The sequence below is a fragment of the Callithrix jacchus genome, chromosome 1 (assembly GCF_049354715.1).
Source record: "Callithrix jacchus isolate 240 chromosome 1, calJac240_pri, whole genome shotgun sequence".
NCBI lineage: Eukaryota > Metazoa > Chordata > Mammalia > Primates > Cebidae > Callithrix > Callithrix jacchus.
Window position 1 is genome coordinate 87882384 of NC_133502.1, and position 13927 is coordinate 87896310.

Here is a 13927-nt window from a genome sequence, read left to right on the forward strand (position 1 = left end):
TCATGTCTTCTCTCTATACCATGTTCAATTTACACATATTTATCAAGAGCCACCCATGAGGTTGACAATGCAATAATTTTTATGGGTGTACTTCCCTACAGAAACCAGTCAGCCCCATCCACATGGTTACTCTGACTTGTTCAAATAAAATCTGTTACCTCTGAATGGTTTGAATTTATTCTCTAGGTCAAATTCTTGTCTTCCTAGTCGAGATAGGTCAATTCGGAGATCAGGACATATAGCATATTCCTCAATTGTTTTGCTGATCTGGTAGATTTTGTCTGAGACAACATCTGGTGCAGGACCTAAAATTTGAACACCAAATATACATGTTTTTAAAAGTCTCATGAATTGCAAACAGAGAAATGTTACCATCCTCCTCCACCAGGCAGAGCAAGATTCATTTGTTCTCTTAACAACAATCAATGGTTTATAGTTCAATTAGCCTTGATATTTTTTACACTGTACTCATCCACTATGGGGGAAATTTGGTCAGCCTCACCTGTCCTGTGTAGACTAACAACTCACATGTTTGTTTGTTTGCTTTAATCCACTTCTAAGCAATGACACATCTTTCCTAAAAATAGTTTCACACCTGCCAGGGAGACCCAGTTATGTAATCAGCTTTATTCAGGCTATGAGACACAAACAGGATATGCATTTGACAGAAGTGAGGGATTCCAGATTTACACTGCAGTTTCGTTTCCCCAGTGCACCTTGAGGAAACCATGCTTTCTATTCCTAGCTCTGCTGCCTAATTGATGGGTGAGCTTAGCAGGGTAAGTTAATTATTTTCCCCAAGTCAAAATCTCTAGCTACTTCCCAGTTTCTAAAATGAAGCTCAACTAAAAATACATGAGGCATTTCCTCAGAAGGTCAAATTGACAAGTAGTGTTAGACTTCAAATAAATTAAACATGAAATCAATACTTGTTCACCTTTTGGGGTTTTGCTCTTTTTTACTTTGTATATCTTAATGCAAGCCATTTTAGGTGTTTTTGTTTGTTTTTGGGGGTTGTTTGGGAAACAAGTAAGTAGATCGAAAGATCTAAGGTATAAATGACAGATAGCTTTCTGTATGAATCTTACTTGTCAACTATACTATAACTTTCTACTAAACAAAGATTGTTTCTTGATTTTTTAAATAATCTTAATCTGTAGAACTGCACTGTCCAATACAATAGTTACTAGCTATATTTTGTTGTTGAGCACTTTAAATGTGGCTAGTCAAGTTGAGATGTGCTGCAATTGTAAATGCACACCAAATTTTGAAGAGTTTGTAGAAAAGTGTAGTAGATTGAATTAATATTTTTTATATCAATGACGTGGTATAATAACATTGTAGATATAGTAGGTTAAATAAAATACATTGTGAATTTCACTTGTTTCAGATCTCTTTTTTTTTTCTTCTGGAGATGGAGTCTTGCTCTGTCTTTCAGGTTGGAGTGCAACGGCACAGTCTTGGCTCACTGCAAACTCTGCCTCCCAACTTCAAGCCATTCTCCGGCCTCTGCCTCCCAAGTAGCTAGGATTACAGACACCCGCCACCATGCCCAGCTAATTTTTGTATTTTTTAGTAGAGATGGAGGTTTCACCATGTTGGCCAGGCTGGTCTCGAACTCCTGACCTCGTGATCTGTCTGCCTCAGCCTCCCAAAGTGCTGGGATTACAGGTGTGAGCCACTGCACCTGGCCGAATTTCACTTTTTTTAACGTGGCTACTAAAAAATTTAAAATATGTACGTGACTCACAATATTTTCCTGTTGGACAGCACTGTCTTAGAGTGTAGCACCATCACCATATCCCAATAAATGCTCATAAAAAAGAATAGCAAGAGTCCTATTGTTTTAAGTGGGAAAGAAGACAGCTCAGAAGAGTTTACCAACAACTTTCTTGTTGTGTAGGAAAAGTGAAGACCTCAAAGAAATAAACATAGCCCTTTGTTTCACTCCTTACCATATTTTACCCTTCACAAAACTTAAAGAATAGGTCGTCTTGTTTAGTTTTTGCATTATTTTGTGCTTGCTAGATTACAATGCATGAATATCTCACTACACCCCAGGCACCACACTATGTTCTTTGGCTGTGTCCATCATTTTCAAGTCCCTGAATTTTAATACCAAAGCACACTGGTTTCCAAAAGTAAAATAAGTACTGTCTCTCTAGATAATTGTCTATGATGCCATTCAGCCATCCATGTTGATAACTTCGGAGTTCACCAACAACTTCCGAATTCCTTGTCAATTTCCAAGTTCCTTGATATCTTCCACTTGACTTTCATCATATGCACCCCAAAACTATGTACAATTATATATTAAAATAAATGTTTTTTAAAGGACATGGCATCTATAGGCACTCATATGAAAACAAATTTTAAAATGCTAAAAAAGAATATCCAAACAGAGATTTTAAAGTGCATAAAATAAATAAATGAAAAATGGAAAAGCTAAAAAGCTTTTTAACTTGCTGTAGTCTCATTTATTTGTTTTTGCTTTTGTAGCCTGAGCTTTTGATGTGATATCCAAGAAATCACTGCCAAGGCCAATGTCAAATAACTTTTTCCCTATGTTCTCTTCTAGGAGTTTTATGGTTTCAGATCTTACATTTAGATCTTTTATTAATTTTTAGTTTATTTCTGTGTATAGTGTAAGATAAGGGTCCAATTTCATTCTTTTGCATTTTCATTTTCCCAGCCATCATTTACTGAAGAGGTTTTGGTTTTTTTCTTTCTCCCGTATGTCCTCTTGGTTCCCTGGTTCAAAATTAGTTGACTATGTATGCTTTGATTTATTTCTGGGCTCTTTATTCTGTTCCAGTGGTCTATGTTTCTGTTTTTATGCCAGTACCATAGTGTTTTAGATTAGTAATGATTATTAATAGATTACTTTAGCTTTGTAATGTAATTTTAAATTAGCAAGTGTCATACCTCCAACTTTTTTTTTTCCCCTCAGCATTACTTAGTTTTTTTTGTGGCTCCATACAAATTTTAGTATTGTTTGTGCATTTCCATGAAGGATGTTATTGGAATTTTGATAGGAGTTGTGTCAAATCTGTATATTGTTTTGGGTAGTGTGAATGTTCTTATAATATTAGTGCTTTTGATCCATGATCCATGAGCACAGGATATCTTTCCATTTATTTGCGTCTTGTACAATCTCTTTCATCAATCTTTTGTAGTTTTCAATCTACAAATCTTTCACCTCCTTGAATAAATTTGTTTCTAAGTAGTTTCTGATGTTATTATAAATGGCATTCTTTTCTCCATTCTTTTCAGCTGGGTCATTGTTTCTGTATAGAAATGCTACTGATGGTTGTATGTTGATTTTATATCTTGCAACTTACTGAATTCATTTATTAGTTCTAAAAGAGAGAGAGAGAGAGAGAGAGAGAGAGAGAGAGAGAGAGAGAGTGTGTGTGTGTGTATGTGTGATCTTTGGGATTTTCTATATATAGAAATCCCAAATCCCTACATATGACATGATCATGTCATCTGTAAATAGAGGTAATTTTACTTCTTCCTTTCCAATTTGGATGATTTTATTTATTTTTCATGTCTGGTTGCTCTTGCTAGTACTTCCAATACTATGTTGAATAGAAATAGCAAGAGTGGGCATCCCTGCCATGTACTAGATTGTGGAAAAGTTTTCAGTTGTTCCCAATTGATTATTATGTGAGCTGTTGGTTTCTCATAAAAGGCCTTTATTATGCAGAGAAACTTTCCTTCTATACCTAAAATGTTAAGAGTCTTTGTCAAGAAAGAATGCTGAACTTTGTCAAAAACCTTTCCTGTACCAATTGAGATGATCATGTGGTTTTTATCTTTCACTCTGTTGAGTAAGGTTTTGCACGTCAGGGATAAATCCCACTTGGTCATGATGCATAATTTCTTTGATGTGTTGTTGAATTTGGCTTTCATCAATATTTATCAGAGATATTGGCCTGAGGTTTTATTTTCTTACCATATGCTGTCTGGCTTAGGTATCAAGGTGAAGCTGGCCTCATAAAATGTGTTTGGAAGTATTCCCCGTAGCTCTAATTTTTGGAAGAGTCTAACAAGTATTGATAATAATTATTCTTTGAATGTTTGATAAAATTCAGCCATGAAGCCATCTGGTCCTAGGCTTTTCTATTTTGGAAAGTTTTTCATCACTTCTTTAACTTCTTTATTTGTTGTTGGAGAGTTTACACTTTCTGTTTCTTCCCAATTCAATCTTGATAGGTTATTTTTTCTAGAAATTTATCCATTTCTTCTAGGCTCTCCAATTTGTTAGCATAAAATTGTTCATCATAATCCCTTATGATCATTTTTATTTCTGAGGTATCTATTGCCATGTCTCAGCTTTTATTTCTGATTTTATTTATTTGAGTCTGCTTTTTTTAGTCAGTCTAGCTAGGAGTTTGTAGATTTAGTTTATTTTTTTCAAAGAACGAACTTTTGATTTTATTTATATTTTCTGTAGTTTATACTACATTTTATTTACTTCTGTTATAATCTTCATTATTTCCTTCCTTTTGCTCACTTTGGGTTTAGTTTGTTCTTTCTTTAGCTCCTTGGGGTATAATCTTAGTCTATTTATTTAGATTTTTTTCCTTTTTTTAATGTAGGCATTTCTTGCTATAAACTTCTTTCTTAGAACTGACTTTGCTGCATACTGTAGGTTTTGATACATTGTATTTCCATTGTCATTAATCTCAAAATATTTTTTAATTTCCCTCTTGATTTCTTCTTTGACCCATCTTTGACGCATTAGTTCTTCATAAGCATGTTGTTTAATTTCCACATATTTGCAAATTTTCCAAGATTCCTCCTGTTACTGATTTTAGCTTCATATTATTGTTGTTAGAAATAATACTAGACATGATTTTAATCTTTTTGAATTTGTTAAGATTTATTTTGTGGCCTAACATATAGTCTATCCTGGAGAACGTTACATGTATGCTAAAGAAGAATGTATATTCTGCTGCTGTTGGATGAAAAGATCTATATAGGTCTAGTAAGTCCATTTGGTCTAAAGTGTAGTTCAAATTTAGTGTTGTCTTGTTAATTTTTTTGGCTGGTTGATCTCTCCATTGTTGCAAGTGAGGTACTGAAGTCCCCAACTATTGTTATATTGCTGTATTTCTTCCTTCATGTCCATTAATATTTGCTTTACATATTTAGGTGCTTCCAGGTTGGATGCATATATATTTACAATTGTTATGTCCTCTTGCTAAGTTGACCACTTTATCATTAAATCATGACCTTCTTTGTCTCTTGGAACAGCTTTTTACTGAAGTCTGTTTTATCTGATATAAGTACAGATCCCTGCTCTCTTTTGGTAACTCTTTTCATGGAATATCTCTTTCTATCCCTTTACTTTCAGTATATGCCTATTCCTAAAGTTAAAATGGATCTCTTGTAGGCAGCATCTAGTTGGATCTTGTTTTTAATGCACTCAGTCATGCTATATCTTTTGATTGGAGAGTTTAATCCATGTATAAGCATGGTTATTATTGATAGGTAAAGACTTACTCCTGCCATTTTGCTAATTGTTTTCTGGTTATTTTATAGATAATTTGTTCCCATCTTCCTCCATTGTTGTCTAACTTTGTGGTTTGGTGGTTTAGTTTTCTTCTTTGTGGTTACAATGTTGTGTTTTTAAATATTCAACATGAATACACTTCTTCATTTGGATAATGTGTAAAATGCCTGCAAGGAGGGAGAGATAATAAGTTTTCCCTTCAGAATGCACTGTTTTGCCTGGGATCAGGAATAATTTATAATGATAACTGTTGCTGGTTAAAATTTGGCTCGTACCCATATTCATGCAAACTCAGTGTTCTAGATTAAAAGAGATTTAAGAGACTTGCCAAGCAAATGCATTGTCCTTAGATGTATCCTGGTTTGAATAAAACAGCTATAAATAAAAACATTTTGGGGATTATTGAAAATTCTGACTATAGTTTTCAGGTGGTATCGGAGAATGAGTGTTATTATTGTTAGGTATGTTAATATGGTCATGCAGCAATATGTCTTTCTTTTTCAGAGATGCATACAAAAATATTTAGGTGTGAAATGTCCTCATGCTATAATTTGCTTTAAAATTCTTCAGAAAAAAAAGATAAGCAAAATAGAAAAACAAGATAGTGAGTACATGGTATCTATTTATTATTCTTCCTATTTTTTTGTGTATTCAATTTTTAAAAGAAATTTACCCCAAAATATATATACCCCACCCCTTCCACTAAGAACTCCAAAGCTGTAAATTGCTGTAAATATAAAAAAAAGTAAAATAATTCTACGATTTTGAGAGAAAGTCAACACTGTAGGAAAAAGCCCAGGATTCGGGCTAAAAATCATTAGTCTGACCCTGGTCAACCCTGTGGCCTTCAGCAGTAACTCAGCCTCTCAGGGCTTTGATTTGTTCTTCTGTAAAATGAGGGAAATTGTCTAACCTTCAGGGGGTGTTTTAATTTTAAAATTCTGAGTCCTTCCACATCAGATAAGCATCAACTATTCAGTTGTTTGTGCTGAGGAGTCCAGGGGACCAGGAGACCACCCAAATGGGTTCATAAGCCCATTATGCCACTTCCTTTTTGGATTACCTTGGGCTTCTCACTAAATTTTTCTGAGCCAGATCCTCTCCACCTTGCTTGTCTATCATCAAAGCTTCACTGTAAGACTATAGTAATGTAAGAGGAATGAAATCATGATTCTTAAGGCATATTCTGAACCACATACCTCCATTGGCAACATTAAACTTCACTCCAAACTCTCCCCCTGGTCCTCCAGGGCAGTGGCTGGCTGTTAGGATGATTCCACCAGCTGCCTTGATCTTCCTGATAATGCAGGAGACCGCAGGTGTCGACAAGATGCCATTCTGTCCAATAATCAGTCGTCCAATCTAAACCATCGAAAACAAAATCAATCCAGTTGTATAGGATTAAAGGAAAGTGCTCCAGGCTCTCTTAACATATGGTCAATCACTTGATAAAAGAAACAGAGTGGGCTTTAGATTAGGGGAGGCAGTGGAGGAGTAATTATGACATTGTCTCTTATCTAATGTCTCTAAAACCATTTGAAGCACCCACATGTAGTAGTCTATTATTAATCTGTAAATAGGATATGGCTTATTGATCTTCAGTAGTTTGAAACATCTGCTTTTGATAACTGAGGGGTTAGCCTGAATCACACAAGAAGTTCTTAGTTTCGTACTGACTCAGTAACTATGCATGTGAGTGTGCTAGAGATTACAAGAAAAAAATAAATGGTTCTTCTCTGCTTCTTCTGCTTCCTCTAACTTAGAACAAGCTCAGATTAGAACAAGTGCAAGGAGCCTGATTTACTACAACCTCATCCTCTGAAGGCATATTTTAAGTGTCCTCTTCAGGAATGACTGTTCTGCTGAAGGTAGAAATTCTTTCTGCTGTTAAGTGACAGCATGTTCTGTGACATTGGAGAAATTACCCAGTCATGCTAAGCTGAGATCTGGAGGTCATCCATGGATGCAGCCAGATTCTTTCTATAGCTACAAAACTGAATTTTTTAAAAGGTAGCTACACAGCCCTGAAGAACATTTATTGCCACACTTTGTTTCAAAATTGGATTCAATATCATCCAACCTAGTAGTTCTCAATCTTTCTACAAAATAGAATCACTTATGAAGCTTTTTAAAATCCCAGTACTCAGACTGCATTCCAGACAGATTATATTGCAATCTCTGGGGTAAAGCCAAGCATTAGTAGTTTTAAAGCTCCACAGGTGATGCCAATGTTCAGCCAAGCTTGTTACTCAAGCCCCCTTATTACTCAAAGGCCTGGAAGCATGGGCATCACCTGAAAGCTTGATGGAAATGCAGAACCTCAACTGGGCATGGTGGCTCACACCTGAAATCCCAGCACTTTGGGAGGCTGAGGCAGGCAGATCACCGGAGATCCAGAGTTCAAGACCATCCTGGCCAACATGGTGAAACCCTATCTCTACTAAAAATACAAAAATTAGTCAAGCATGCCTGTAGTCCCAGATACTCAGGAGGCTGAAGTGGGAGAATTGCTTGAACCTGGGAGGCAGAGGTTGCAGTGAGCCAAGATCGTGCCACTGCACTCCAGCCTCTGTGGCAGAGCAAGACTCTGTCTCAAAAGAAAAAAATAAAGAAAGAAAGAAAAGAAAAAGAAATGCAGAATCTCAAGGCCCACCCAAGGCCTACTGAATGAGAATTTGTATTTTAACAAGATCTTCTCCTCTCTTCTCAGATAATTCATTCAATAAGTACTGATATAACCCACAAGCCAAGACAAACTTTGACATACAGTCTAACAGCAAAGTTGCCCTGGCACCATCATTGCTAGATGTCAGTCACTGACCAAATATAACAATCAGGGAGATCAGGGGAAAAAGAGATACAAGAGATTAAGAAACACATGCACACCCAGACACAAGCTCAAAAACAAAGCAGCCTTGGGATGGTTTAGTATGGAAATCTACAAGATCCTCAGGGTAAATATTTTCAAGTAGAGGAGACAGATTATAAACAAGCAATAGTAAATAGTTACTACTGTGGTACATATTAGGAAGGAATTAGACTGCTGTAATAGAAAATAAAGGAGTGTCAATTTTAATAACATAATGACAGCTAAGGGAGCTTAGATTTTATTCTAAGTACAATCGGAATCCATTGAAAGGTTTAAACAGTGGAAGTGACCTGATTACATTGTTAAACATCATGGACTGAGCAGCCCAAATGGTCCTATTAAAAACTAAGTCACATCAAGTCACTAAAACATTCTAATACCTTTTCCTGTCCCCCACCAACCTAAAACAAAGCCAAAGTCTTCATCATAGTCGAAAGGCCCCACATAATCTGACCCCTTCACCTACCATTCTCCACTGCCCTCCCTCTTCTGTTCCAGCCACAAGGGAACAAAACAGCTATTCCTCAAAGAAGCCAAACATGATCCTGCCTCAGGGCCTTTGCATTTTCTTGTTCCTCTGCTTAGAATACTTGCTCAGATATTAATCTGTCCTCTAATGTCCTTTGGGTTTCTGTTTCAATGAAAGCTAATCAGAGATAGCACCCTTGATAGTCCTATATAATACAATAGCCAGAAGTCCCTAACTTCTCTATTGCTTCCTAGTTCCTTCGCCGTGCTAATTTTCTGTATCACACATATTACCATCTCATCTATTTCATATTATTGGTTTATTGTCCCACTGTATGTAAGACCAAGGACTGGTTCCTTTTTTTTTTTTTCACTGCTATATCCCAAGATCTTAAAACAAATCTGGCATGTGTTAAGTGTACAATAAATATTTGTTGAATTGATTAATGGAGAAAAATGAAAGAATGATGAATAGCTTCTCTGGGAGAAATACAGAAAGAGGAAGATCAGATGGGAGAGTAATCAAGTCTAGTGTTATAGTATCTTAGACTAGGCTAGAGCCAACAGGAATTAAAATAAGTCATTTTATTTGAGATGTATTTTTGGAAGGAGGATGAACAGAATATGCAGGTGGACTTGAATATGGAAGAGGGGAGCTGTGGCAAACAGCCTCCAAAATGGCTCCAGTGTCCTTGCCTTTTGGTATTTGTGCCTTTGTGCAGTCCCCTCCCACACTGAATGGTGCAGATCTGGGTAATCAGTATATATTGCGGAAGTGATTGTGTGTGACCACAGTGAGGCCATAAATGGCATGGACACTTGTGCCCTGCTCTCTTGGTCTGCTCGTTCTGTGAGAGGCCAGCCTTCATGTCATGAGGACACTCAAGAAGCCCCATGAAGATGAAGGAAGACCTGCCAACAACAGCCAGCTCCACCTTGCCAGCCAAGGAACTGAGCATCTCACAATGGATCCTCCAGCACCCACCAAGCCTTCATATGACCAAAGCAATACCAACATGTAACCATGCCCTCATGTGAGTTCCCAAGCCAGAATACCCATCGCCTGTCTCACAGAAACTGAGAGAGATACTAAATATATGTGCTCACAAACATTACCATCTAATTTTCTATATTATATGTTTATTCCCCCACTGTATATAAGACCCAAGTACTGTGTTGTTGTTTTTTTTTCACTGCTATATCCAAAGAACGTAGAACAAATCTGGCATGTGGTAATTATATAATAAATATCTATTGAATTAATTAATGGGAAAAAAGAATGAATGATGAATGGCTGCTCTGGGAAAAATACCTTGAAGAGTGGCAGGAGCAAAAGGAGGAGGATGAGATGGGAGACTAACAGCCAGCACCGCCTTGCCAACCAAGTGACTGAGCCATCTTGCAGTGGATCCTCTAGCCCCCATTGAGCCCTGACTAAGTCACTAAGTTTCATGGCAATTTCTTACACTGCAATAAGTAACTAATATAGAAGCAGTGAGAAAAGGAATCAATAATCATCTCAGCTTTCAACCTGTAATAACTTAATGGATAGCAGTGCTATTAATCAAGTCAGGAAAGAGAAAGGACAATAATTACACCCATATTATTATCCAAAGCCATGATAAATTATTTTCCATATGCTCTTGCTAAAATTTATGTAGTTATTCAACTCACTTTATTCAGTATCTACCACGAAACAGGCAATATGGAAGAAACTTCTGATATAGAACTGAATATAATTTAGTCACTGCCCTCAAGTAGCAAGTCTGGAGAATCAAGCATCTGAAAAATATTTGTAAATTTGTTTCCAAACTTTCTCTCTATTGAGCCATTTAAAGGGAAAACTATGAAGATTGTAGAGCAGTGACATACTGGGTTAGCAGTTCGTAAAAACTTACAGTGTCCTTCCATTGCACAGAGTCAATGCTGAGGAGCAGCTGCCCAGCCAGGGGCTACATTTTCCAAACCACCCTTACATCTAGGCGTGGCCACATGATACATTTGGATCATGGGCGATAAACTAGTATGAGAATGAGAACAGAAGTAATGTGTGAGGATATCAGAAAGCAGAGATGTCATCTCTACACTGCTTATTTCTCTTCCTACAGATTCAATGCAGGCAATCATGTGGCTCCAGGAAATGCCAGAGTTACAAGAGGAAAGAAACCTGGGTGCCTATCCCATTTGGTAGACAAGAGTCTTTGCCCCCAAGGGACATACTCATTAAACTATTGTGTGAGTGAGAAATAACATTCTATTGTTTTTAAGGCAATAAAAATTGCCTACATTTCAGGTTTATTTGTTACAACCACCCATATTTTCTCAAGTGGTAGCGAAAGAAACATAAACGATACTTTCATGCTAAATCAAAAATGTCAAATACAAAATTATTTTACACTATTACAATATAAAATTATGTACACTTTGGGGAAAGGACTTAGAAAAATACAGAAATAAACCTTCAAAGTTTGTTAAGTAGAAGAGATTAGAGATAAATTTTTATCTTATTAAATTTCTGTTATTTTTAAAAAGGTAATTTATATTCTGTTTAAGAAGGTTAAAGTGAGTAATTACAATTGAATAAAATTTCAACCTGAAATATTTTAGTTATAATTGAAAAATTAACAGAAGATAGAATTCTAGATATCTGGAAATTTTCCCTATGTGAGATGCTCATTAACCCATCGATACCAGAGAGAAGACGTATTGCTGGACATTGTCCTATCATCTGAGGGATAAGTACTGGAGGAGATGTGAGAGAGTGGGTGATGGGGCTTCCAAGGTAAGACCTGGAAAATTGTGAAGATATGTGTGTCCCATATGGACACTCACCAAGGTGACCTGGGCAGAGGAGGATTTTAATAATAGGATGACCAGTCCTGCAGTTGTCTATGAGTGTCTTTCCCCAGCCACTCCTGTCACTGTCCAGTGGGTTCATGAGCAAAGTGGCTGATACGGTTTAGATGTTTGTATCTTCCAAATCTCATGTTGAAATGTAATCCCTAGTGTTGGAGGTGGGGCCCAGTGGGAGGTGTTTAGATCATGGGGTGAATCTCTCTTGAATGGTTTAGTACCATGCCCTTGGTGCTAAGTGTGTTCTTACTCTGAATTCACACGAGATCTGCTTGTTTAAAAGTATGTGGCACCTTCTCCCTTGTTCTCTTGTTCCCAATCTTGCTGTGTGGTGTGCCTGCTCCCACTTTCTTGTCTGCCATGAGTGAAAGCTTCAGAGGCCTCGCCAGAAGCCAAGCAGATGCTGGCACCAGGCTTGTGCAGTCTTCAGGACCATGAGCTAACTAAACCTCTTTTATTTGTAAATTACCCAGCCTCAGGTAGTTCTTTATAGCAATGCAAGAATGGTCTAATACCAATGCCATGATGGTTATGCATGGGCTCGACAACATGGACTGTCACCCCCCAAGGTTGACCTGGCTATGGCTACTGCCAATACTGAGTCTCCTTATGGTACCATTCCCCACGTGATCAGCCAGCTACCTGGTGGCAGATTGGGTGATTTGGGCCACTTCCATCATGGAAGGTGCCACACTTTGTACTCTACCAGAATAGACACAAAGAAGAAGAGAGATGAAGACAAATGCAAAGACTGGAGTGAGGCAGTCACAAGCCTGGGAAGCCAGGGAATGCATTCTGCCACCAGAAGCTGGAAGAGGCAGGGAACCGACTCTCCCTGGAGCATCTATGAAGTATGTCTGTGCCAACATCTTGATTTTGATTTCTGGCCTCCAGACCTGTGAAAGAATAAGTTTCTGTGGTTTTAAGCCACCAGATATGTGGTAATTGGTTACTGGAGTCTTGGAAATGAATACAACATTTGTAACCTAATACAAAGTTTGCGTTAGCTTCATAAGGCTGCTATAACAAATTGCCATAAACTTGGTGGCTAAAAGCAACTAAAATGTATTCCCTCCTAGTACTGGAAGCCAGAAGTCCAAAAGCAAGGTGTCAGCAGGGGCCTGCCTCATTGGATCGCTCTAGGGGAGAATCCTCCCTTGCCTCTTCCAGTCTCTGGTGGCTCCACATATTTCTGAGCTTGTGTCACATCTCTCCAATCTCTGCCTCTGTCTGCACATCACTTTCTTTGTGTGTCTATGTCTTCTCTTCTGCTCACCCTTTCTCTTCCAATTAGCGCAGGATAAATGTCATCAGAAAAGGTATGCTTTCAAAATCTAGTCATTGGTAAAAAATAAATGTATAACTTTTGGAAGCCCATATATATATATATATATATATAGCATTCAACTTGAAGTTAAAAGGCACAGGCATGGCTGGGTGTGGCGGCTTGCACGTGTAACCCCAGCACTTTGGGAGTCCAACGCAGGCAGGTTACAAGGTCAGGAGTTTTGAGACCAGCCTGAACAACATGGTGAAAATCCATCTCTACTAAAAATACAAAAATTAGCCAGGTGTGGCGGTATGTGCCTGTAGTCCCAAATACTCAGAAGTCTAAGGCAGGAGAATCACTTGAACCCAGGAGGTGGAGGTTATAGTGAGCCAAGATCATGCCACTGCACTCCAGCCTGGGCAACACAGCAAGACTCCATCTCAAACAAAAAGGCCTAGGTATGAGTCTTGGCTCTACCACCTGACATAAAGTCAAACATTTTACTTCTGAGGCTCCATGTCTTTATCTGAAAAGCCAAGAAAGAGGAGGTTGTTAAAATCCACCAAAGATCAGATTCTACCAACAAAAACTCTTTATTAAATTAACCATGACACAAATTATTCTATTGTCCTCCCCAAATCCCACAACCCCCTACAACATTTAAAATTCACAGCAGATTACTCTCTGAAAAAGTCCTGTCAATGCAGCAGACCGCTACCTTGCAAGGAAAAGATGGTCTACTTACACAATTAGCCTTAATTTTGTGTACAGCATTGAAGCTCGCAACATCTGACTTTCATTCCTGAGTGAAATCCAGACCACAGCCCAGGGAGGACCAGGCCATGGCATTCTGCTGCTCCCTCACTAAACATCCCACACCATAGGGTCTAGCTTTGGCTGGAAGAAGGGCAATCTCACCAGTCCTCCAGAAGTGCACTCACCCATA

The 13927-nt window shown here is 37.9% G+C and overlaps 1 protein-coding gene across 2 annotated transcripts in view; it reads right to left on the reverse strand.

Annotated features, from left to right (window-relative positions):
- The window catches only part of PGM5 (phosphoglucomutase 5), a 186240-nt gene that overhangs the window by 159761 nt on the left and 12552 nt on the right, over positions 1-13927 (reverse strand). For both annotated transcript variants that reach the window (XM_035301748.3, XM_035301750.3), the window contains exons 2-3: positions 6721-6883; positions 159-305 (exon numbers count right to left, since the gene is read on the reverse strand). In XM_035301748.3, the coding sequence (XP_035157639.2) occupies positions 159-305; positions 6721-6883 (310 nt within the window). The remainder of the gene's footprint in view (positions 1-158; positions 306-6720; positions 6884-13927) is intronic.